At 34.3% G+C, this 27,963-nt stretch overlaps 2 protein-coding genes across 2 annotated transcripts; one reads left to right on the forward strand and one right to left on the reverse strand.

Moving 5' to 3' along the window:
• Positions 1 to 852: 852 nt before the first annotated feature.
• On the reverse strand, positions 853 to 17,927 carry LOC120354856. Its single transcript, XM_039442788.1, has 4 exons — positions 17,808 to 17,927; positions 16,335 to 16,466; positions 13,102 to 13,187; positions 853 to 1,125 (listed from the first exon to the last, which is right to left on the reverse strand). The coding sequence occupies exons 2-4, from the start codon at positions 16,439 to 16,441 to the stop codon at positions 863 to 865; spliced, it is 456 nt and encodes a 151-aa protein (XP_039298722.1). The 5' UTR covers positions 16,442 to 16,466; positions 17,808 to 17,927; the 3' UTR covers positions 853 to 862.
• Positions 10,850 to 11,683, forward strand: LOC120354857. Its single transcript, XM_039442789.1, has 2 exons — positions 10,850 to 11,465; positions 11,511 to 11,683. The coding sequence occupies exons 1-2, from the start codon at positions 11,078 to 11,080 to the stop codon at positions 11,516 to 11,518; spliced, it is 396 nt and encodes a 131-aa protein (XP_039298723.1). The 5' UTR covers positions 10,850 to 11,077; the 3' UTR covers positions 11,519 to 11,683.
• Positions 17,928 to 27,963: the final 10,036 nt, after the last annotated feature.

The following is a 27,963-nucleotide window of genomic DNA, read 5'->3' on the forward strand; positions in this document are numbered from 1 at the left end:
GAATTGGTAAGTTCCAATAAAAGAATATAATTTTTCTCATTAGAATTTTGAAAAATATGTATGCCCACTGAATGTTAGTGAATCAATAAATATTTATCGCCGTGAATACACAAAAATTAAGCAGTTACAAAATCACAGTCGTTGATGAAATATTTGCCTAATTGAAAACTATTTCAAGATTGAATGTAAAATGTCTGTATTCTGGCAGAAGTATTATGCACAAAGAATAAAGAATTATGTACGCTTTCATGTGTAAAATCCAGAATAATTTATTTCCCACTTTATTGAAATGTGGGGGTCGTGAACCACCCATTCATGCCTTACGTCAACTGAAACTCCTGTATAACTTGGAATGCTGAGCAGTTTCTATTTCAAACCAATGTAGTTTTTACTGAATAATGAATCTAATGCTAAATACAAGAAATATTTTTACAAATAATCATTAAAATAGAATAGTTTTTGGCGCGACTGGAAAAAGAAGCCTTGAGCTCCAGCCACGAGTTCTAAAAATAAGAAATACATTTTTTAATCTAATAACAGCAGTACAAATGATACAATTCTGTTGATGGATGATAATCTACGGATGTTGAATTTTATCAATAACTAGCTTCCTTGCACCAGTATACTCATGAAAATTGTATCAACATTGCGGGTGTACCTACCTTACGAAAATAGTGGAGATATCTTTAATAACTCACAGACAATCTTCCAGTGGATAGATTTGACTTTAAATAATATGATGTGATTGATAACTGCCACAGACTCTCATAAAATGTGAATGAAACCCATTTAAAACTAACAATGAATATTTTAATGCAAGTGAAATGTGGACTAACTTATTGTATTGTTGTTAGCACCTCCATCACCGTTGACACTGACGACCCAGTCGGGTGGCATTCCGGCGGCGACACTTGAAGGCGGTGACTCTGTGATGGACAGCCAACAGCATCATATGCAGCTGCAACAGACGCACACTGCAGGAGGCGGCACCCTGCCCCAAGGAGGCGGCATGCACCACCAGGCCCAAGCTCTGCCACCCCCGTCCGTGGAGGACAGCCCCCACCTCCAGTTCGGAGTGCCCAACATTAGCAGTTCGCGCGGAATGCCTGGATGTGTGCCTAAGAACTACATTGAGAAAGGTTAGTTAACAGATTCAAATAGTCTAGATGAGAAATTGCATTTAATTTAAAATAGATTTACAGCATTTAATAAGGATTTTCGTTTTATAATAGAGGTCAGTTAGTTGATTAATCGAACATTTTATACTTCTCATCTATAATACAGAGTTGAAGATTGCTAAGAATTAATGAGCTGGCCCGGCGAACTTCGTACCGCCAAATAGCTGCGTAATGAAGTAAAATTATTAATATTGAAAGCATTTACCATAGTTGGCCGTATATTATAAGGGATTGTGCGACGGGTAAATTGATGTGTATTTTTATTAATAGAGGGAATTAAATTTGTCACATAAGTTTGACGTAACGTTGGTAGGTCTATCTCTTCAAATATTAATCTGCTGGGATAGAGTCTGGGTCTTCCAAGCGCAGCTCTAATAATATTATGCTTTTGTATTATAAAGAATGAGTGTCATACGCTGCCCCCCATATTATTATAATGGAAAAGTGAATGAGCATCAGCGTAGTAAATCGTTCTCAAAATATTCAAGTCTTTTAATTGGTTAATCCTGTAAAAAATTGTTATTAAATATCTCAGTTTGAAGCATAGATTCTCAATGTGAATGTCCCATTTAATATGCTGATCCACGGAGACACCTGAATATTTGATTTATTTAACTTTTTCTATTGTTGTTTACTCCAAACCAACATTTTAATCATTTTTATGCCTATCTTCAAATTCCCCTTGTTTGGTGCTGATACGGATTTTTTTGCAGGTTACAAAAGTTATGTTCAAGCTTTCCTGGAAAAGATGGAAAAGGATGCGCCGATCATCATTCGGCTAGTAAGTCTACCCTACAAATGCGACACAGAACAAATTGTAAGTTTACATTCAATTATAATACTTTTAGTACGATAGTGTACTAATCAAACCCCCAGTTGAAATGTGACATCGCCTTATCTATCTAGCGATCAAATCCAAACAGTTCTGTCAAAAATGCCACCATTCATATCACAAATAGCATTATTCTTCATTATACAAATAATTCACTTACCTACTTACTCGTCTGCTCTACAGCCCATTTAGGGTCTTGGCCTCCCGTAATACGCCGCTCCATTCATCTCGACCCATCCTCGAATGCCCAACTGCCTCTACGTCATCGATCCATCGCATTCTTGGCCTTTCTCTGAATCTCCTTCCGCCTGGATTCATCCTGTGGACTTTCTCAGCACTCCGCTCTACATGCTCTAACCAATCAAGACGCCTCACCTTTATTTCAGCTACAATGTCTAGAGAATTATAAAGTTCTTGTAGGTCTTGTTTAGTGCGGATTCTCCAATCTACATAGGTCCGTAAATTTTATTCTCTCTCAGACATTGAGTAAGGTTTCGTCCCTCCGAGCTAGTATCCAGGTTTCAGCTCCATATAGCACAACTCTTCTTATTTCAGTGTTATACACTCGCCCTTTTAGTTTTTTTATATAAGTTGGAAGTCGAGGAACTTTTTCAGTGCATATAGTACCATCTATTCTCGGCAGAAAGTTTGGTCTTGTTATCCACTTGAACTTCGTTCTTGTGTGATATCACAGCTCCCAGATATTTAACCTCCCCAAAACGACTATCTCCAATCACAAATTTTCTTCAATGACCTTAAGCATTTCCTCTTCATGTACTTTGTCTTGGAAATCTGAATTTTCAGACCTGTTTCCTCACACTCATTCTTAAGTTAGTAAAAACCTTCCTGTACTGTAGTGATCTTTCGTTCTTGAATATCAATATCAAATATCATTTCCCTCTCAAACTAAACTCAATTCCATGTTGCTCTACATATACCTGCACACTTTCAAGTATTTATTGTTTATTCCAAGGCTTGTGAGAGTCTACAATACTGCATTTGTAGTTACCTTATCAAAGGCCTTCTCAAAGTCCACAAATAGCAATATTAGTGGGAATTTGTAATCTCTGGAATTCCATATTACTGTAGTTCATGTATGACTATGATGTTATCCAAAGTAGAAAAGTTCCTCTTGAATACAGTTTAACACTCCTTCCTCGGGAAAAGGTGCAATAAGGTGGCCACTTAAGGAAAAAATCTTCAATGTTGTTTTCCATCACAAACTGCTTATTATTAAATCACTTTTTGCTATTAAAAAGAACGATTAGCGGTCAGAATTTTTTAGAATAAATGAATTAATCACTCGGTGGACCTGCCGAAAGATCTCTCGTTGTCACAGTGAGTGATTAATTCATTTATTGTAAAAAATCTGACTGCTAGTCGTTCTTTTTAATAGCAAAAAGTGAGGAAAAATCTGATCACACATCATGTGTCATCAGCGAAAGGCTTTTTGGTTAGGTTTTTGTATTTTTGTGTTTGTTAATTTTTCTTCGCTGCTCTATCTTAGGTTAAATTATTTTTGTATTTTCCAAATGGTTTATTCATTGTTATTGGTTGTTTATATTATGTTAGAAGCTTCTTCAAAAAGCTGCTTCTTGTTCAAAGCCTTCTTTGACACTTGTCCTGTTATTAATTAGTGACCACCCTATAATATATATAGTGAGGTAGTGAGGTGCACGTTATAAGGGCAGTATTTGATTAACATTGGTGATGCTATCCCTGTCTATAATTCGACAAAGCAGCTAGTGCTATTCGTTCCTAGCTCCCGCAACGTTGCTAGATCGTTTTCTAACAATGTAGAAATATAATTTGATTAAAACAACATTGAATATCAATTATTAAAGTTCATTATTCAAACATTGAAGAATATAGTTTCTTGACGAATAAAATATAATCCATGATTTGAGACAAGAATGAACAGTTAATATTACATCAGATATACCTGTACCAGTTATCCTCTATAGAAGGAAGTGACAAAGTAGAGAATCGGCAACGCTCTTCTCCTATTTTTCTCCACTGCCATTATAATGTGACCTCAATAGAATACAAGCTAACCATATGCAGGCATCAATTTCAATATTATTGTAACTACATTATAAACAAAATTCCAAATGACTTTATGGATAAAACAAATCACACGCGATTCAATTAAAAGTATAGAATATTGGATTGACCAAAATGTATTTTTTAAACTAGTGGTATAAAGTATAATGTTGTATACAAATAATAGTTACTAAAAACAGTGAGCGATGGGCATGTATACTCTTGAACCAGGCTTGTAATTTTTCCAAGTCACATTACAGGAACTTCTTTTCATTGTATCAGTTCATTTGTTTTTCTTTGAGAAAGTTTCACTGTCATGATGGCCTCAAGATGTCACAGTGATTAATTAGAATAAATTTTCATCCTAGTATAGTATGTACAGTATTCTCAAGTATGTTTTTTTTTTTTGCTGTGAGCCTGTGCGTTTCTTTTGTATAATAGGTGTAGCTTTATTAGCATTATTAAATTTTTAGCATTGTAATTTCTTCGTTAGCATTATCAATTGTATATTAATTCATACACTCACCTGAATTGATACAGAATAAATAAACTGCAACTCACTCCCAGCACACAAGGTATCTTATGCTGGCAGTGCCAAGTATTACAGTGATGTTATTGATGCACTTAAGTTACAATCAATGTTATTTATATTGTATTGTAAAAATATGTATTTGTAATTTTTGGCAATAAATTCAATTCAGAATAGAATCTTTAATGCAGCCATATCTGAGGTCTTCAGATACAATAAAAGAGTCAAATATATACAACATGATACAAAATACAAATATATTACATTAGTAAGTTACACTATCGGTAATAATAATAATAATGAATAAATATATTTCCTTCAAAAAAATACAAACAAGCAATTAAAACATGAAAAGTACAAAATATCTAAAATACAATACAATAGGTCTATAAAAAACATATGGAATTTAATTCTATTGGAAATTAACCTACTCAACTATGGGAAACCCATGTACTAGAGTAGGTGTTAGTAGTAGTAATAGATTCTGGGTGGGGGTGCAAACTGCAAATACGTTGGGTAAGTGAGCTCACATATTGTTTGAGATTATGTTTCCTATTTATGATGTCTTCCAGTTGAAATAATCCAGTTCTTAACGGCAGTTTTGAATCGTCTTGGGTTTTCTATTGACTTGATTTGTGCAGGAAGTAGATTGTGGAGTTTTGGTGCTAGGTGGTTGAAGTGTCGTTGATATATTGCCTTCCTAGCCACGTTCGTAATAAAGAAGGTTTCTGATTCTTGTGTTATGACTGTGGTTCCCATGTTGAAAGCTTTCCGGGTTTTTGTTTGGTCTGCAAATTATTTCCAAGGAGTAGAGCTGTCTTATGTCCATCACACCAAACTCATTGTAGAGCTGGTCTGACGGATAACGAGGTACCGTATCAGTACCCTATGATACGGTAATATGTCACCTGATATTCAACTTATAACCCAATATTATTAGCTATACAATTACCTCACTATAATTATAACTTATACACTTGAAAATATCATTTTAAATATAAATAAATAAACATTTATTCAATGACAAGTAAATTACAGAATAACAATAATCAAATATTGAATTCAACAAAAATGCGTAGTGTACAGTCAATGAATACAATACTGCTTGCTAAAGAATGAACTTTGTCTGCAAACAGGAGCATATATATATACAGTACCGTAAAGCTTTCAAGGATGATATGTGGAATAATGATTAGTGTTTTTTGTTTGCCCTCTCATAAATAACCAAGTGAATTATAATAATGTGAGTTTTTCTATTTGTGCAGCTGGAGTTTTTCGGAAGCAGTGCAAAAGTGATGGATGGCAAAGACGGAGTGCTGATCGTGGAGAGGCCGGACGGTGCAACCTCAGGGGATGCGCTTGTGCTGTTCGCGGAGGAAGCGGAGGCCATCAAAGCAGAGAGTAAATACTTCAACAAAATTGGCCACAGATGCATCGAAGTTCACAGGATCACAAAGAACCTCGCCCAGTGTGTCAGTAGACTATATCATTTTCAATATTGTTTTATATTTGATGTGAGCCGTCCACTAGAACCGTTTTCGTCCGAACTAGCATCGGTCGAAAACTACTGAACTCGTCCGAACGAACCCCCAACAACGAAAGGAATAGACGCTCGTCCATTGCAACAGGTTCATACGGCTAATCAATTTTTCGATTCGAATTGAATGGGGGTTCCCGGCTCTATCCGGCCGAACTAACTAGTCGAGCTGAGACAACACCTACTGTTCCTAACCTAAAATTGTTTCACAGTCTTGTTTGTTTTGTTTTTGAAGTTGTTCTGTGCCATAAAGATGTTTTACAAGCATTGTTCTATTTCAATGTCAGCTGAAAATTCAACACATCATTATACTCTATAATTGTGTCATAGCGTTCATCCTCAAATAGCCCTCCAAAGTCATCAAACAATATCATTTAAAGTTTTTAAGATAAAACACTTCTACTTTCATCTACATATCATCATACAAAAATCATTATTAAATATTTATCTATTAACTAAATATCAACAAAAGTAGAAGTATTTCATTTTAAAAACTTGGAATTAATTTATATTGCTTGATGACTTGGAGGGTTATTTGAGGATGAACGCTATGACACAATTATTGAGTATGATGATGTGTTGAATGTTCACCGTCGAAAGAGAACAATGCTTGTAAAAACATCTTTATGACACAGAACAACTCCAAAAAACAAAAACAAACAAGACTGTGGAACAATTTTAGGTTGGGAACATTAGTTGTTGTCTCAGCTCGACTAGTTGGTTTGGCCGGATAGAGCCGGGAAATCCCATTCAATTCGGATCGAAAAATTGATCGGCTGTATGAACCTGTTGCAATGGACGAGCATCTATTCCTTTTTTTGTTGGGGAATCGTTCGGACGATGTAGTTTTCGGCCAATGCTAGTTGGGACGAAATCGGTTCCAGTGGACGGCCCACGTAAAGGGGTATAAGGACTTGTCGTCATGTCAATTTTAAAGTTGAGTCATTTTACTGATAATTGATAAAAGCATTGGATGATGAATTGGCAGCGCCATAAATTTGAGCGAATAGACTGTAAAAAAATAAGAATTATTATACCAGAAAAAAGAATTAATTAATAAATATTATGTAGCTTATAGGTATCTGGCCAGAAAAAACTAACAATATGAATACAACTCACCATAAAGTTCAGTCGGAATCTCTTACCAACTGACTTATGTGAACATCAGCATAAAATGTAGTAACTTGAATGAGTTTGAAATGTTTAGTCTTATAAATTATCCACCTCAATTGGTGGAAAACCAGTTCTTAAAGACTACTAATTAATTGTAGGGGATTAAAAAACATATTTTGTTTTGTTGATATTTGAATTTTTGAAACCCCCATGAAAATATTGATACAGTTTGTTGTAACTAAAATAAATGGTCTCATTATTCAGAATAATAATTACCAGCCTAATTAATAAAAACAATATTAAAACATGCAGTATCCTTTGTTCTTAAAAAACTTAAAGATATTTTTAAAAAATGTTTTTTTTTTAATAATAAAGGGTATTACATGTTTTTATTAATTTGTACAAAAGTAGCCCATATAAGTGAAGTGTTTCTAATTATCAGCCCTATTTAATCAAGATTTGATATTTATGATCGAAATTATTCACTCTTTATAAATTTAGATTTGTGCTACCAATAATATATTAATCATTCCATTAATGAGTCGCACGTGCTACCAATTAAGCTAAGGAATTACTTGAAGAAGGATCTGATTAGTTGGGCTCTCATAATCACGTAAACTTTGAATCACAATATGTTTTAATTATAATTAAATATAGAATTACCTTTATGTGGAATTGCAAACTAATCAGCTCATAAGTGATAATTCGTCATTAATGTATCTCCTATGCCGTACATGTCTAAGCCAATTGTTTCCTTTATAATATTATAGATATTCTGAATTATAAAATGACTGTTGATGTTTTCATAACTGGACGATTGATATCTGTCTTGGATAAAGATTGCATATTCATATCGATTCGGTGTTGCATTTATGATTTCTCTGAACGGAATTCCATATAGACTATTGTTTTTCTTGAATAAAGATTGTCTAGTGATCGGTGTTGCTTTTATGATTTCTCTGATATAGATTGTTATTTTGTGTATAGATTCTGAGCTGGTCAGTTGGTGAGGAGCGGCAAGTGAAAGTATCTGGCACCACCAAGAACTGCCTCCATTTAAGAAATGTACATTTTGATGCCGACTTCGAGAACATACTCGCATTCCTTGGCGAATATTCATACAAAATCTCTCATCATGATATTCATTTTGTTATCAACAATAGCAATGTAGGTCTATAATCAGATCAAATATTTAAACAGATAAAAAATATAACTTGTGGCATAAGTAAACTTGTAGGTCCATGTTATAATGGCAGTGTATAAAGATAGGAGAACAGTGCATTGCCGATTCTCTGCCTTGCCACTGTCTACTATCGAGGATAGCTGATACCGATATATTAATAGTTGTATATTAATTCTTGTCAAAAATAATCTATTATATTTTATTCTTGAAGAAAATATATTTTTCAATCATTCAATAATAAATTTTCAAAATTTAAATTGATTATTTTGACAATCTGACAACATTGAGGAGCTATAAAAGGATAGCGCTATCTGCTTTGTCGAATGATAGATAAGAATAGCAACAATGTTAATCAAATACTGCCATTATAACGTGGAACTCGATCAGTATAGCAGTGAGCTCAGTGATGAATTATGCTTGAAAGATTTTCATTTACTCATCAATTAGAAAAGCCTAACATCAATCAATCAACGAACCACATTCATGTATATTTTACTGGAATATTCCAGTCATATCAATAGTGATATGTAAACACCAATATTTTATTTGAACACTTTTTGCATGACGTAGCAGTATAAGTATTAGTAAGGCATGTGTTCAGATATGTTCGACAGACTTGTAGGCCTTACTTAAGGTAGGTAGATACCTCGGTACCTATACCATAGGTAGGTATCACGCTTGTCAATTTTATTTGGCTTGATGTCACACTTTCCGGGTTCAATTTCTTATAATTTTTTTTTATTGGAGGTAAAAACTAAATTCCTTCTAAATAATGAAATAACCCATGAAATCACTCTTCAAGAGAGGTTGGCAATAGAAATTCGCTTCTGGAAAAAAAACATAAATACTATTATAATTCTTTCCAAGTGTAATTTATGCCCCACTAGCAGGTAACTCGTGCTCCGCAAGTTTTTAAATAGAAACTTAAATTGTATAATTGACCTACTGATATCTTGAAAAATTAAAAAAAGGCTAAAACCACCCTCGATGAATCTATATGCAAAATCTAAAGTTAATCAGTCCAGTAATTCAGACGTGATGATGGGTCATCCGTCAATTCCTATCCCCTACATTTATAAGCTAATATTTTTCTTTATTGAATTATAGATGTCAGATAGATACATAATTTATTAGTATCTTTGAATGTGAAACGTGAGGCATTGATTTGAGGTTTTCGCTATCAATTTCCTCTTTGAATTCTGTATGGAAATCAAGTATTATTATGACCACCTTCCAATTTGAAAAATTCAAGTTGGATTCAAAATGGTAGTTCCAAGATGGCGAACAAAAATTTTGATTTGACAGAAAAGTAGTTTTTTTAAACTATTGAAATCAATATTTGGCTGTTTCCATACTTTTCACCAACCCTATAGTGTAGATATAGAGAAAGAGGATATATAGATAGAAGAAGAATGAGAAGATAGAAAATAAAACTGTTGAATACACCATTTTATCTATGACCACTCTCAAGCAAAGATAGCAAAGTACAGGGTTATTCTAAATGATGGATCCATTTTCAAAACTTTGTATTTGATAAAGTAAAAATGCAAAAAGGACAATCTTTATAACAATTGAAAGAGAAAGTTTCAAAGTTTTTTTTTAATTCTTCAATGCTGTTTTCGATCACGAATTGCTTATTATTAAATCACTTTTTGCTATTAGAAAAAACGACTAGCAGTCAGATATTTTACAATAAATGAATTAATCACTCACTGTGACAACGAGATCTTTTGGCAGATGCTTTTTTAATACTTTACAAGTGCTCAATGTAGCCTCTGGCTGCTGCACGGCAAACATCTACACGGTAGCCAAACTCGTCCCACGCGCGAGGGTGTTATTGAGTGCACGGCAGCAGTGATACGGTTCCGCAGATCGTGCAGCAGCTGGACGCCACATTCAACACTTGTAAGGTATTAAAAGAAACTTTGAAACTTTCTCTTTCAATTGGTATACAGATTGTCCATTTTGCATTTTTACTTCAATGAATAACAAGTTTTGACAAACTGAAAACTTGATATAATGAAATCTTGAAGAATTGAAAATAGGCCTATCACCATCCTCTGTAAATTAAGAATCCATATGAGCCTATTGGGACCAAAAAGAGCAATTTCCACCATTTTAGCATTTTCATGTTTTTGTTCATTCTATGTATAGGAAGGATCTCCATCCAATGCTCAAAACAGATGCTACAAAAAGATACAAGATCCATGGTTAAATTGGATTGAAAAATCGGTGGTTTTTTCAAAAAGAGACAATCTCCACCGAGTGTTGTTATCATAAGAGACTAAATGACCAAAAAAGACAGTATCCACTTTAAAAAAATATTTGGTACCAGAAAGAACAATCTCCAATTTTATTTAATAAAAATCTAAAATTCTACTGTCTTATTCATTGAAATGTTGTTGTAATTGTTAATAATATATTACAACAAAAAGATAAAAAAAAACTTAGCTCTTATACTCTATTACAAATGAGAGAACAGAAAATTTGCTTCTACTGAAAAATTAACTAAAATGCTTTTTTTGGTTCTAGTAGGCTTATATGCAAAATATCAAGTTAATCAGTCCAGGTAATTCAGACTTGATGATGCGTCATTCGTCAATTTCCTATCCCCTACATGTATAAACCGATTGTTTCCTTTATTATATTATAGATAGATGAAATGAGTGGAAATATTCTATGTATGACTGAATATACCAATGATTGGCATGTTTTTCAGGGAATGCGTACTGGTGTATGGTTCATACATATGAACTCTGAGAGTTCAGCACGCCTTGCGTCGAAAGAAAAAAATAATACGCCCTTGCTCATTGGCAGGAGCACTCGGTTCATAAAGGTGAGGTATTGCTCAGGAGACGAGATGGCGGATGCCCTGACCAGGGATCAACGGTTTGCCAGGGCACCAATTAGATCGCAGCCCCCGACCAATAGGCTCCAAAACCTCACCTACCCCTCACTACCCACTCATCCTATGTTCCATACTCCTCAACCCCAAGCAGCACCTAATGTGGCACAATACACTGGCTACCCGCACCAACACGTTCCCCAACCCTACGTCCCAACCATATCATTTAATCCATATCATGGATGGTTTGTGTGTTAAGGGGCTACCACAGTGATGATATGTGTATTTTTATTGTAAAAATTTCAATTGCTTGTAATGAAATAAATATCGGAGTGTAGATGGTGTGATTAAGAATGTCTAGTGAAAAAATGTTGAAGGTTTAATATCTTATTAATTCATTCCTATTAGTACAGCCATTGCATTCGATCCTATATGTTAAAAGCATTAACTGTTTGCCTAATTTTGAATGAAATTCTGAGAGTTAATCGACTTGTTCCTGATTTTTATTCAATTATTGTAGTTCCTTATCAAAGGAAACTACAGTTTTTATACTCTAATAATTGATGTAACTTCAGGCTTGGAATACATTGTGTTACCTATCTTATACATGTTACACCAAGTCAGAATAATTTACATTATAAAGAGTTTAGTAGATAGTAAACCAGAGTTATTATCAAACTGTTGTTTTAATAAAAATACGTAAAGTTGTCTCTAAATGTATAGAACATTATCAGAATTCTTATTGTGTACTGTAATTAATTTTTTTCAATTCATAAAAATACTATTATCAAACACATTCTTTCTACAGAATAATTTTTTGCCAGGTTTTAATTTGACATTCACGTCCTACTCACCAGACAGTTTCCACTCTATTGATAAAATCCACATAGTTGTTACTGTGAAATCCATAATAATCGTTATAATTACCTTACCGTACAGTTGATAATTAGTTAGAATAATAGCTGTAAGGATGATGAGACATGACCAGGTGACATAGCCTAAGTAATACAAATGTTGACATTATTATATAAATTCTAGTCAAATAATAAAATAGAATAGCTGTTGGATTAACAAGAAAAATAATGAGGAAAACCCGAAAGCTGTCTCAATAAATGTAATAATGATGATACTATTATCATATTAGATAATTATATGTAAGTTATTCAATTACAGTATAATACTCACAAAAAGCATCCAACATCGATTGTCAATTTTGTAATTAATTTTATCGTGTATTGCTGTAAAAATGTACACAATTAAATAATGAAAAAGCAAGTGTTTACTTTTTTAAACTCCAGCAGAATTTATTGGAAGTAAAATTTTAAACTCACTGGCTTTGTCAATATGAATAAATGAATTTATTTGCCAAAAACAAAATAGGCTTTAAAAAAGTTTTACAAAGAATAAATATATGCTACTGCACTTAAACTAAGATACATACCTAAAAATTAGTGAAATGTTAATTTATTTAGATATAATAACGAAATTATATTCTTTATATAAGTAAAAATGAAATGAAATAATTTCATTACCTTACAACCATGTTCTTGAAAACCTTTTGCAGTACAATACGAATACAGACATTCTATAAAACCAAGTCATACTTTATTTTTTAAAAAATCAAATTCCAAAGCAACTCATAAATACTGAGAAAGAGATTAATATTGCATATTTCAAACTGTATCTATAATGAATTATACTTCTACACTAAATGAGTTGAAAAAAGTATTTTAAATAAAAAGAAAAAGACTCAAACTGAGACTATTATCTGAGAGATACTTTGAGGTCGAAGTTATATATCAACTAATAGTAAATAAAAAAGAGAAAGAGATAGTACTTACTCTGACTGGCCTTCCATTTTGTTTGCGCAGCGCATATCTCGCATTCAACCACAGAATCCAGCGGGCAAACGGGGCCACCTCCAAACCTTAACAACATACAACGAAATTAAATATCTTCAATCCAAAATCAATTATTTCTAGTTGTTCTAATAGGGTGAGTTAGTTTAACAAGGCTACACTGGTAAAATCCTTTTGTACCCCTCCTCATTCATTGGAAACACAAGTTTTGTATTTCAAAGTATAAGTTAAGTAAGTAATAAAGTATTAAGTAAATTTTCAATTATAGAAACGGTTACATTGATCATAGAACATGGATCAGTTTACAGCAGATTGTTTCAGGAGGAAACTGCCGTAGGCTACTTGTCAGATTAACTAATGCAAACAATTAATTTCGCCACAATGCACAGAAAACATACCGTACATTCCCGGTCAGTTTCTAGGTTAGAAAGATTCTCTCCAGTTATTTACTCATCGATATATTATTTGCTGATTGTGTGGTGGAAAATATCGTTACTTGGCCGTGAATGTCTGTTGCGCGGCTGACGCCTCGACTGGAAACTTCATGCTCGGCCCCGCTTCCCAGCCTCATCACGCAATATACTATAAATTCTTATCCCAAATTGTTGTGCGTTATACAAATTTTCATCCTATACTTTAGGAGGCAGAGTTCGAGTAATGGTTTAATGGTCATAGTTGTTATCTGCGACTGCGGCAATTCTATTGTCATAATCTTAGCAGTATTACATAATATTTGTGATTCCATCAATTCTATAACTTACTTACTTAAAGTTGAATTATAATATCATTGATATTCTTTTATTGCAAAAGAATATTGCATAGCAATTTTGGTGAACATTCATACAAATTTGGAACGATTTTATTTATACAATATATAATGTCGGCAAGTTTAGGTATTCTAAATCCTATACTATTAAACGAGCAATATCTGTTTAGATGTTTTGGTGTTTAAATGTTCAGATATTTATATGTTTGTATTTCACCGGATCTCGAGAACGGCTCTAACGATTCTCACAAAATTCTGAAAATAGTAGGTTTATAATATAAAAATTCGATTGCACTAGTTCTCATCCCTGGGGAAACTCGCTGAAGGACATTGAAAGAATTTATTCATCCTTGGAAAAACAGCTGATAATTTCGTCGTCTGTTGATGATGGAAGTGAGTGAGCGAGTGCATGTGTGTGGGACTGAGACAAAATTATGACTCAGCTGTTGAACTTTTGTACCTAATAATTCAATCAGGTACTTAGTGGCAGTTGTACAAGAGCCGGTTAAATTTTAAACCTGATTAATTCCAGTAGAACCAATCAGATAAGCTATCTTTTTGAGATGGTCTTCTGTGATTTGGTTCACGTGGAATAAATCGGGATTAAAATTTAACATGCTTTTGTGAGATAAATTTTTGCATTCCTCTGCGAATTAATCTCAATCCACTGTGATTAGATAGAACCTCTCTGTATGAACTATGAGTATTTATTATAATTTCTTCTTTCGTAATAATTTTTATATGCTTTTCTAGCTTTGTAGGTACTCCAGAGCGGAGCTAGGTGCCCCGATATTTATCATAAATTGGAACAGGTTGTCACTGATGTTGTGTTGTTGGTAGTATTTACTTTTTAACATTACAGGAGTAAATAGCACAAGTCGAACAAAATGTATATTTAAATGGTTTGGTTTTTGGAATAAAGATATCATCTGAACAAATACATATTGTAAATTCTATCTATTAATACCAAATATCGGGGCACCGAGCTTTGCTCGTTATTCATTCATTGATAAACAGAACTCAATTCTTTGAAATGATTGGGAAAGGACTAACAGGCACAGCCCAAAACTGTTTCTTCACCGAATTTTGATTCATACACTATAAAATTTATAATTGGATTTTTTATCTGAAGTGTTCCACAAGATACAAAACTTTGAATGTGCGAGAAATTTGTGATACTTCCCCCATTTTCACAGTCTCGCATATGCAACGTTGCGTATCTTGTGGAACACTTCAGATAAAAAATCCAAAAAGTAGTCGAGGTTGTGATGAATTTTCTCCTCTTTTCACTCCCATGAATTATACTTCTGTTTTCAATACCGTTAAAAAGTTACAGCCAATTGAATGATGATCTTTATTTTCTCATTTTTCTTGCGATTATACTGAGTTGCCTTAAATTGATCTTGCATCACTGTTTATATTGAAAAACTGTCGAGTCTGTGAAAATGAGAAAAATATCGAAAATTTCTTGATTTTTTGAATCAAACGTATCTTACTTCACGATTATATTTTTACAAAAATCATTCACCTCACATAAAAGAGGAGATTTTTTCCTTCAAATCAAGACCAAGTATCATTTTGAGTTACCGAGACACACAGTTTTGAATATAGAAATCGGTCATTTTTCTATGCATTGAAATATGGGCTAAAATACACTAAAGGAGGAATTTCCTATTTTTTAACAAATTTTAGTGAAACAATACATGATTTTCAACCGCCTTGACGAGCTAATATGAACGAGCTGTAGTACGAGGTGATGTGATCATTCAGTCAAAAGTTATAAGTGTTTAAAGTTTTGATCCTGTTTACTAAAATTAAAATTTCTGCATACAACATATTATCAATTGTATTTTTCATGCTTTATATAGAGTTACACTTTGCAAAATATAACATTGTAAAGGTGGGAAAAAGTATTAAAACTACATTAGGATTTTTTAGCCATGATTCAAAATGTTGACATAAAATGTAAAAAAAATCGTGCCCCCCCCCTCAAAAATGTTGATGGCGCAAATTGCGCCATGCCCCCCCCCCTTGTGGGCACCCCTGGTCCTAACGAACGAGCTCTGCTCAATCTATACTGGCTTATACACTTTTATACATGATAGCTCACAATACAGTGAAGTTTTTGATAGATTAACCGTTTTAACAGCTCACAATAAAAAAAAATAGATTCATCCCCTTGAATTCCATGAAATTATCTATTAATAATGCAGTTAAGATATTCTTGAACCAACATCACTGAATTGAAAATAATATTAATATTATTTCATGTTTTCATCAAAGACTAGCAATAAAATTAGACACAATGAGCAGACAAAATTTTATGAATTGATGTTAATTCAACTTGACCAGTTAACTAGTTATATGAGATTCCATACATCCAGACTATTCAACTATATTTTTAAAGTGGAATTTTATAATAGACTAGAATACATCAGTATGAACTCACTCTTCTGACACGGCGCAACAATCGGCTTGGACTGAAGTATGCATTCTCATTGGTGTTCCAAAGATATTCCAACAGTTCACAATCAGCAAGCAATCTAGAATTGTCATATCGTTCACCAAGAAGTCTCCAAGCCTGTTCAAAATAATTTTTACCAGTAGCAGCATTTTGAATTTGGATGAGAGCCTCACCAATAAGAGACTGCTTCAAATAATAAAATTTCGTGTATGATGAGAGTGCAGGATTGTCAACAACCGGTAGGTTTGTAGAGCGTTGAATTCTCTTTGATATGATGTATTATTTCACTACTCCAAGTTTTCATTATTGTTATAGCAGCTTCAATGTAGGGGGTGAAATTTTCATCAAAGTTAAAGTTTAAACTTGAAAAGTTGAAAGAACAAAAATAGAAAAAAAGTTGGTGGTAAACGTGTTTTTTCAAAAATGTCACACCTTCCAGAGCGGATACCTCGAATGTTAGAGGAGATATAAAAAAGTTGTAAAATGATACCTTCAAACCACCCCCACCTCCTTAGCACAGGGGGTAGGGACTTTTGGTATGATTAAAGATTAAAGAAACAGCATGGAAGCTTGATAAACAGCTGTTTACAAACATAAAAATTATACTGATTCAGGGTCCGGGATGACGCCGTATGTGGCCGAAGAGGGAGGAGTCATCTCCAGATATCTTCATACAATGTTATGGAGATGAGTCAGTCTTCAATATTGAATACGTCCCAAAATACATATATAAAACCGATGAGATAATCTCTTTTGGGACTGTTTCCTGAAAAATGACAATTCGACTGGACTATATTGTTTTGTAGGTCACTCATCTACTTTGGTCAACAATGTCCAAAAAAATATTCTTGGAAAACAGCAATTTAATAGCAGAAATATTCATTTCCAATATTCAAAAAACGGAAGATCCCACATTTCCTTCAACCCTGACGAATTTCAGCCCCCAAAATCATCAACATAGATAGATCAAATTCATCGACATAGATTTTATAAATGAAGATGAGCTTTATTCCATCAAAAACACTCCAATATTAATTGGCGATTACCCAAAAGGTATTGGTCCCAAAAAGTACAAGTTCAAAGAATAATGCAAATTGAATTTACATAGGTGTGGAATATCGTCGCTATTATATACTTTGTTTTGAAGAAGCGAGAACTCAAATAAAAATTGTTGAGGAGTGGTACACCCCGACATTCGGAGGAGAAGATAAGACGACGGTCCCGACTACCTAAAAAGTAGTCGTCATCTCTCATCATCATCCCTTTCATTCACTACCCACGCACAAGCCTAAGAGCTTATGTGGGCATCACCCTCAGTATTATTATTTAAAGGTTGAAATCGATTAGCAGTTATTTGGACACTGTTGTAATGCATCAATAATTATTATTAGTTTAGATGATCGATGCTCTACTGTAATTCTAAAATTGTTATTCATATTATGATACTTTCAAACTCACTTTTTTTTGATGAGCGGAAAGGAAGAAGTCTACAGGGCTTGCAGTATCCTGGAGCACTGTACACTGGAATCGGAACTCTGTCTCTTTTCTTCTTTGCCATAAGAAAGAAAGAAACGCAAAAGCGCAGAGGATGAATTCCCACTACAACTGGCCCACGCATGCGCAGTAGGTACCATACTCCTTCCACTTACACAGCAAGGGTGATTCCTATATGCAAGGAACAACACTTTGATAAGAGTGATACAGAATAGAGAATGATTTATAAAATAGAAACGGTTTGTGTATCTAGAGGAGCATGCTAGTAATACCACGGACTAAAGAACTACTACTGTATTGTGTTGCCTTCTTCTGTACTGATAGGCCTACCCACTAGATAAGGAGCATCTAAAGATACGGAGCAGTGTGGTTTTGCTACGTAGGTACTAGCAATGTGGATACAATCTCTGAAAGTATCTCTTGATTCGCTTCTCACTTTTTCTAACTACCAACCCTACCATCACCGCTCACAACAGCCCTACAGTGTTGCCAGATTCACTCATCACAAAAAAACGTATGGCTGTTTCCTGTTTTCGCTCCAAGTTCTGTAATGCTAATGCAGTAGCTCCTTCATCTTGGACTTGGACTCTCTCACACGCTCAGAGAGAGAGAGAGAGAGAATGTGAGTGAGATTCAGATTCCTTTATTCATGTGTTTAACAATACAGAATTCAACTTACCTTCTAGCGTTAAAAATAAATACCAGTAGCAGTAAAATAACATTGTGAATCATATTAAACTAAAGAGTTCTACAATAATATTAAGCAAGAAAAATGATAAAATATGCGAAAGTTAAGGTACTACTGTAATGTTTTCACATGAAACGGTGAAGTTTGGACCTTAAGAAGTCCATTCTCAGTGAGGGTATCGAGAATACCCTCCCCTTCAGGACTTAACCGTAGATCAAGAGAGAGAGAGAGTGAGAGAGAGAGAGTGAGAGAGAGAGAGAGCGATATGTTTTCTCTCTTTCATATTAACTTTTGAGAGCAATATACTATCGCTTTCGTCCAATGAGGTACGCAGCTATAAACATAGCAGAGCCCCCCTAGTAGGAGAAAATAGTTTTTAAACTGTATTATATTTTTCCATCGAAAACTTATTTCCTTTGCCTGATTTTCCTTTTCCTGAAGTTAGTAGGCCTACATGAAGCAATTGAGAAATTCATTTCCTCGTGAAAGAATCTCTTTCAAGTATCCCTTAGTTGAATCTGTAATCAGTTCAACAAATTGATCATTTTTATCCTGATCGTATCGATAAAACGAGATACGCAAAAATTCTATTGATTTTATCATTTTCTTGGACATTTGCAAATCCTAGGTACAACTTTTCCAGTTCTCATAACGAAATTAGGACAGTATCGTAGCCAAGATTTTGAAATGGGGGATATTATCCAACAATTTTGAGCTCCCTATAGACTTCCCCAGTGGAATTTGATCAGCGGGAGGCGGTTTATTTTCTTGGATTTTTGGGCCTCTTTTTCGGGCTCATGGGGCTGGTAACCTGAAAAACCCCCCTATTTGTTGTCCTGTTATTTATTGTTAAATCTCATTTTATTATCCATCACTAGAGTTCAATTCTGTCAATTAAAGCCTATTATTTTGATCCAAATATCGGTCTTTTCTATTCCAATTTAATTGACAGAATTCGAAACCATGAGGAGGAGAAGACACGTCAGTGAAGTGCAACCTGACGTTCTTCAAAATACGGATCTTCCGAAAATATTAAAACCAGAAAAGTTGGTAACAGATCCGAACTCAAATACTGCGGCCTCTCATTTCAAATATTGGAAAAGAACATGGGACAACTATATCAATTCTCTGAAGAAATTAAATTGAATGTTCTAATTACTCTATTATCTGCTGAGAAATGATGCAATCTTAGCTTTGGAAGAAGCATTTGTACCAAAGAAAAACGAACTGGCGAGGAACTTACCTACAACAAAGAAGCAAAATCAAGGTGAGTCTATTGATATGTTTTATCTACAGTAGTTGAGTATCGAATGTGACTTCAAGGCAGTTTCTGCAATTTCGAATAGGGACGAGCATATAAAAGAAGCATTAATTCATCGGAAATTCGCCAAAGAGTCCTAGAATGTCCTAACATGTCTCTTCATGATAAACTCAATCACATTAGAGCTCTCGAATCAGCTAGAATCCAATCAGAAATTCTCAACTCACATTCTTCTCACGTAATTAATGCAACCAAGAATAACAATTGTGAAATCCCTATCTCATCTGACATCAAAGATATTGAAAATGATCAATCCTGCAATGCTATTAGGCAAAATTGCTTCTTTTGTGTAAAGGTACTCATCTACGTTTTAAATATCCGGCTAGGGACATATTTTGCAAAAATTGTAAAAAGAAAGGTCACTTCGCTAAGGTTTGTAAGTCAAAGACCATATCAATAGAAACGACTAACTCTACATTACTGAGCAATTCAGTTCATGCACGGAAATCCTTATCAAAAGTGATGATTCCTATGACAATTGATAAAGTTAATACTCATGCTCTTATGGACACTGGAGCTACAGGAAATTTTATTGACAAAAATTATGCACAAATATCGCCTTGCACAGGAAACATTACATTGGGATCAAAGCGTTTTGCTCCAAAAATTCAAGTTATGATTACTACAAAAATAACCTTACAAAGAGAACAGTATTCCAATGTGAATTTTATACCAGTAGAAGATCTCTGCGCTAATATAGTTTTGGGGCATGAATTTAAGGAAAATTTTGAAAGCATAAATATACTTTTTGGTGGCGAGGAGCCCTCTTTAACATTATGTGGCTTAACCCAAGCAAAAGCTCCTCCTTGTTCTCTATTCAAAAATTTGAAACCTGATTGTGAACCAATAATCACTAAGTCACGCAGGCTATCAGTGGAAGATGAAACATTCATCTCAAAAGAAATTGATCAATTACTAGAGGATGGTATCATTGAGGAAAGTCGATCACCGTGGCGGGCGCAAGCCTTTGTTGTGAGACCTGACAATAGGGAAAAAGAATGGTTATTGATTATTCAAGGACAATAATAGTATATTTCGCACCTAGGGCCGAAAATGAGATATTTCCGGCTCGAAATCGGTTTTTAAGTCCGAGGCCGTAGGCCGAGGACTAGAAAAGATTGAGAGCCGGAAATACATTTTTGCCCATGGTGCGAACGCTATTTTTCGCCACACCAAAAAAAAACTTCCCAATATATAAGAAATTAAAAAATAAATAAAATTCAAACAGCCTATTTTGATAGTTTGAATCTTGGTTATGACAACTTTCACTGTCAATTAATTTCAATATTACTAATTAATAATTTACAATAGTGACAATATTTTTATACTATTAATATTTCGAATAATTGTTTGAATTTTTATAGCTCGCGCTTTGCGCCTGGTGCAATATCTCATGGATAGATGGATGAATAGAATTTTCATTACTATTTTGAAATAATGTGATTAAAAAATTAATATAATTGCATATTTCACAGTTTTGTCTCAAAATATATCTAAAAAATTGATTGAAATTTAAATTACGGTAACTAATATAAAAAATAGCTAATAAAAGTCGAAATTCATCGACAAAAAAAATGTCATTGACCGAGGTTCGAACCTAGATCATGTTTGTAATTCACTGAGCTTTGAGCTTTTGAGTACACGCCTTTACACTCTCGGCCATTGCATCTTTTGATCGAATTGGCCTGTAAGTCAGGTAACGTATGTAGGCTACTATAATATAGTGTAGCCTATAGCGGCAAACTTGAAGCCGGAATAGTTAAATCATAGAGAAAACATTCGAAGATTCAATCTTGAGTGGGCCTAATGTTTTCTCTATATGGTTTGATATTGAAGAAAAATTATCTAAAAGTTTTAATAATGAATTACGGAAAAATTACTAGGAATTTTTTAGTCAAGGCTGAGTTTCACCAGTAGGCTTACCTTAAACTTTAGATCTCTGCTGTATTTTCCTATTATTATTGTTGATTGTATTGCATTAAGAAGTGGAATTCGATATTAAAAAAGAAACAATTATTACTCTACCTCACTTTTAAATATTGATACAATTATTGTACTTTGATTTCAAATTCGATTCTTCACTTTTAAAGACTTGCGATACGTACCTTTCTGACAATGGACAAAGTAGCCAACATTATATTGTTGAGGCTATGGAGATATATCATCGTATTCTATTGTTTGATATCAAAAACACAATAATAAATATTAAATTATGAAACAGTAATTTATAAAATATATTATTATAGACATAATACCGCGATTCACGATACATAATTATATAGATTATTACAGTCATTATGAGATTATCTCTCTATTATTTTTGTGAGATCGGACACGATCAGCTGTTATTCAAGGTCATTTTACAGCCCTAGGGCTGTAAAGTTTTTCCGGCCTGGTCGGAAAACAATCACTTTCGGCCTCCATATGACGCACGTAAACCAGCTCATTACATCCAAGTGTGGCGAAAACAGATTTACCGAATTGGACGCATATCCTATTCCAAACAGAAGAATTGGTACGGAAGTAGCTCAATATTCATGGTTTAATACAATTGACTTAAAATCGGCATATCACCAAATACCTATCTCTTTTCTGTATAGGGCTACTTGTAATATAAATATAAAGAAAATAAAAATCTCAGTACCCTTTTTTGAAATATTTTATCACATGTTTCGGACATTTATGCCATTTTCAAGTGATATGAAGTAAATAAATAAATACTACTGAAAGATTCTTATTTTGATCATATGTTAGTGTATTCATATGTTTTTATGAACTAGGACTGTAAATTTTGGGTTTAAATTAGCATGGTTCTATCAAAAATGGGGTTATTGGTGTCTAATTGGATTAAGTTTATTATTTTATCTCTGTTCAATTTTGCTGCTTTATAAATATGAAATTCTTCTTTGACATTCAGTTTTTGACTTTTATTACCATAATTAAGTATTTTCATATTGGAATTTATATCTGTAAAATTATGGCCTGAATCTATCAAGTGTTAAGCAAATGCCGACTTTTGTGTATAATTTCTAGATTTTAGTGCTTGGATATGTTCTCGAAACCTGAAATGGAAATTTCTAAATTTGTCCGATATAGAGTTTGTCGCAATCACTACATTTAAGTTCATAGATTCCAGATTTTTTAAACTTATCTTGCTGTACATTTAAATTTGATTTCTTTTTTATCAGTTCGAATGCATTATTTGTTGTCCTAAACCCAGAATGAATTTATTTTTTGTAAAAGTAAAAATAAATTCATTCTCATGCTTGAAGTATGTGCTACTAACTGTTATAACGTAGTATACTTTTATCAATGGAAAGTCAGCCAGTCACAAATCAAATATATTGCGATACAAGGATTTCTAAGGATAAATAAGCCAATTCGAATGATGGAAAAACATTTCAAACTCACTCAGTTCATTTACAATCTCTACTGAGTACTGGAGTAGATCACGACAGGACTTCAAAATGTTGAATGGAAAAATTTCAAACTTCTATCAATATTTATGCAAATGATCTGTTTAGGACAATAAGGCCTAATTATTATTACAGGGAAAACTCTTAAAACATAAACAATTTATTAAATTCGTGGAGCTCCAAATTCATAAGACAGGATAGATTATGTGTGCCATCGTGTTTCGAAAAATGGCTAAATAAGACTTCAATTTTCCCTTCTCTAAGTTATGATTTAGGAGGGTGAAGCAGACTTTAAACTCTAGGGTTGTAGAATGAAGGGTATAGTGCTGACCTATGAGGTCACAATTCCTAAGCCACGCCCAAGCGCCGATCAATTTATTAGGTCATGGGTAGTGAGTCTGTCTCTCCCTCTACTCACTCCACTCTCCCCAAAGTGTACACCTATCTGATGGTTCTTCATTGGCTTCTGTAGGATTAAGTTAATTTATTGTGTTGGAGGTTAACTCAACTTAATATCGGGAAACCGAGCTTCGCTCTGGAGTGTAAAAGCATAGAAAATTTGTAACGAAAGATTGAATTTATAGTTTATATTTATTTATTCATTTTCTCAGTCGTACAATTATTTTTACAGTTATATGACGAGGCACAACAGGCTTATGCCCAAAAATGTCCCCTTTCAAATTTATACTACAGTCCAAATCAAAATCTAGGTTAAGCTACTATCACTCATCAAAATAACAATATTTATTCACACTTCAAAAAACAAACACATTATCAATTACAAATAGATATACTATGAATTCGATTTAGAATCATATACTATGTTTGCTGAGTTATTCTTCTCGTGAGATCAGCTAAGGAATATCCCACATATGCACTCGCTCACTCACTTCCATTACGTTATCGACAGATGGGAAAATTTCCAGCTGTTTTTCCAAGGACGACGTATTTATTCTTTTAATGTCCTTCAACGAGTTATCCCAGGGTTGAGACCTAGTGCAATCGAGTTCTCGTATCATAAACTATAAAATAGCAGAGAATAAAATAAGTTTAGAAAGAGCTCGAACCACCTTGCATGAGATTCTACGAAATAAATATGATATGGAGATAGATAAGATAGAGACAGAAGTGATGGTCTGCTCAAAAATCCCAGAGTATGTGTTCATCAAATTAGATAATCACGACCTGAAGTAAGTTAAAATGTTTAAATATCTTGGGAACATTATATCAGAAGATGGAAAAGATAGATTGGATATAACGCGATTGGATATAAGGCAGCTTCTTCCCTCAAACAGTCTATCGTTGGAAATAAGGAAGAGACTAATAAAGAGTTGCATTTTGAGTATAGCTCTCTAGGGGTCTGAAACGTGGACTATTGGTAAGGCTGAGGAAATTACGCATGCTTTTGAAGTGTGGTGTTGAAGGCGAAAGCTCAAAATGAAATGGACTGAAAGAGTCATGAATGAGGAGGTATTCCAGAAGGCGGTGGAAAAGAGATCTTTTCTGAATTTTCTCAGGGACAAATGACATTCTTGGATTGGACACATAATAAGGCACAACGAATTCACGTCAAGTATTCTGGAAGGTATAGTTGATGGACAAAGGGGTCGTGGGAGGCCCCGGCTGAGGCAAATGACGAAGGATTTGATTGCTATGAGCTATGTACAATGGAAGAGAGTAGCAGTGGACAGATTTAGATGGAAGGCTGCCAACCAATCAAACGATTGAGCTGAAGGAAGAAATATGATATATATCTATCGATTATAACATTAATTTATCAATATCAGTTATTACTGATATTCAGTATCAGTTTGAACTTCGAGCAGAAAGCATCGTTTGTTTTCGCTCCGTTATCTCTAAAATCCTACCGACAATAGTGAACCAGTGAATTCGGGCGTGATTTGATTTTGCTTTGTGTTTCGCCTTGACTTTATACTGTTTTGTATGGAAATTAATTAAATTTCAACTATTAAAATGTCGTGTAAAATCTGTTTTAAGTCGGTGCGAAGCAGTCATAACTTTGATAAGGTTGCTTGTGGCGTGTGTTCGGGACTAGTGCATACAACCTGCGCTGGACTTGATGCTAATGACGTTAAATATATGACGGACAATAACCAAATTTGGCGCTGTAGGGAGTGTAACTTGGAGCGACGAAAAAGTATGTCGAGTGAGGCGCCGGTGACAACCGTTCAGTGTCGTCATTATCCGATGTAATCTCATTACTCAGAAAAATAGAGACTGATTTGGGGAATTTCACTGGAGGCGTGTCATGCGGAGATTAAGGAGCTGAAGGAAAAACAGGAGACTCGTAACGAGAAATTTGAAACCTGTCTTAACACTATCGAGACTTTAACTAGGAGAGTCGTGAGTTTAGAAAAGGAGAACATTCAATTGAAGGAGCGTGTAGAAGATTTGGAACAGTATTCCAGAGTTAATATAGTCGAGATACGGGGCCTGCCTCAGCAAACTAACGAAAACCTCACCTCGATGGTTTGTAGCATATCTGGTGCTCTCGGCTGTCAGATCACGGAGGATTCCATCGACACATGTCACCGAATAGGTCGTGCTGGACCAGAGGGGCCGGCTCCAGTTGTCGTCAAATTCGTCAGGAGAACCGACAAAAACGCGCTGCTTCAAAAGAGGAGAGTTAAGCGTGACTTTTCAAGCAGACACATCGGCGGTAACACGGATCAACCGATCTACATCAATGAATGTCTATCACCATCAAGGAGGAAACTTTTCTCATTGGCCAGAGCTGCACATAAAGAGCATCGATTTCGATTCCTGTGGGTGGGAGACTGTAAAATTTTAATAAGAAAAAAGGAAGGTAGCCCAGTGATTGAACTCAAGTCAGTCGAACAACTAGAAAACTTGATAGCTCAAAGCCCATTGCCAATAATCAATGCTGATAAAAGTACTGAAAGCACCTCGAATGATTAACTTAGAAGATTTTGCGTTTAATTCAACTCTATTTAATATCGCTAGAGAATTTTTCATGAATTATATGAGCGATATAAGCAGCATTGAATTGGTTAGGGAATTGGTTAGGGCTTTACAGAATGTTAATAAATTATTAATTTGTCAATTTTCATTTAGGTCTGACTTGTTTTTTCTGTTTTTGCATATTTTTTCAGCTAAGAAGATCTCTTTCTCCCTCTGTTTAATTCTATTTAACGCGTTTAACTACATAATTGAAAATTGTTATCAACTGGTTCATATTGTATATAGATCTTCTTATAAATAATCTTACATTTTTAAATATTCCAGAAGAGAAAAACAATGAGAAACCATGTCCAACGGGATACTTACCTGAAAAACCACCCAAACATGAATTTATAAATAGTATGCTGGAGCTCAGAAATCTTCTGAGTCAACATGATCAGATAAATTCTATTATTTACTATGAAATTCTGACTAACATTACAAAAAAAAACTTATTGAGCTCTTATTCGTACCTAATAGAGATAAAGCGTAAAGAGATGAATATTTATGATAATAATCTAAGAACATTTCTATGGCCAACTAGGAAAAGTTATAGAATGGGCTTCTGCTTGGATAACGAAGGAACCTACGTGGAATTCAACGAGAGTAATAAAAGATTCTTAACAAAAGAAAAATACATTCTTGTTAGTAGAGATACACAACTCATGTTAAACGGTGAGCTGTATCAGAAAATATCATCAATTGACATTTCTGCTTCAAGTCTTCCTAATATTACGTGGATAGATGGTGTGCCAGGGTGTGGAAAGACGTTTGAAATACTGAACCAGCATAAACCAGGAATAGATTTAGTTCTCAGTCAAACAAGAGCAGGAATCAAAGACATCAGAGAGGCTGTCATTCATAAGTACGGTAAGGATTACTGTAGAAAGATAATAAGATCAGATTACAGAACCGTTTCATCTTTCATTATAAATGGAGTGGGCAAGAAATATCATCGTGTCTTTATAGATGAGGCTGTACTGATGCATGCTGGCTACATTGGTTTCATTGCGAAATTATCAGGATGCTCCGAAGTTTTCCTACTTGGTGATTCTAAACAGATTCCTTACATCGAAAGGAGTGGACTGAAAGTTAGATGGTCTCATCCTTCAGTTTTTTGTGAGTCCACACGGAAAGTGACTTTAACTAGAAGATGTCCGATCGATGTATGCTGCGCACTATCCAAATTCTATGGTAAAATTGAAACAACTAGTGGAACTCTTCGCTCAATTAGGAAGACCATCTTTAACGGCGGTCTTCCACAGCTTGATCCAGAAACACTTGTATTAACATACACGCAGAATGAGAAAAAAATTATTCAAGAGTTACTAGGTGACAGGATTGATAAAACAATAAAAATTCACACGATACACGAAGCACAAGGTCTTACTTATAGAAATGTTATTCTAGTGAGGACAAATTCAAAGGATCTAGAGATCTATAACAGTGAAAGTCATGTGATTGTAGCACTCAGTAGGCACACTCATAGTTTCAACTATCTAACAACAGCGGAGAATGATCTCATATCATTGCTTATAAAAAACACATTAAGCTTTGATGATAAATATATAATGAGATGGCAGAGGAAAATAGAGGAGAACAAGCATGGAGGGGTGCGTATGAATAAGCATGATGATGAGTAATAATAACGTGCTGGATGTGGCAAATGAACTTGATTCCGTGGATGAGATAGAGGACAGTGTGATTGAGGAT

This window comes from Nilaparvata lugens, chromosome X, assembly GCF_014356525.2.
Source record: "Nilaparvata lugens isolate BPH chromosome X, ASM1435652v1, whole genome shotgun sequence".
NCBI lineage: Eukaryota > Metazoa > Arthropoda > Insecta > Hemiptera > Delphacidae > Nilaparvata > Nilaparvata lugens.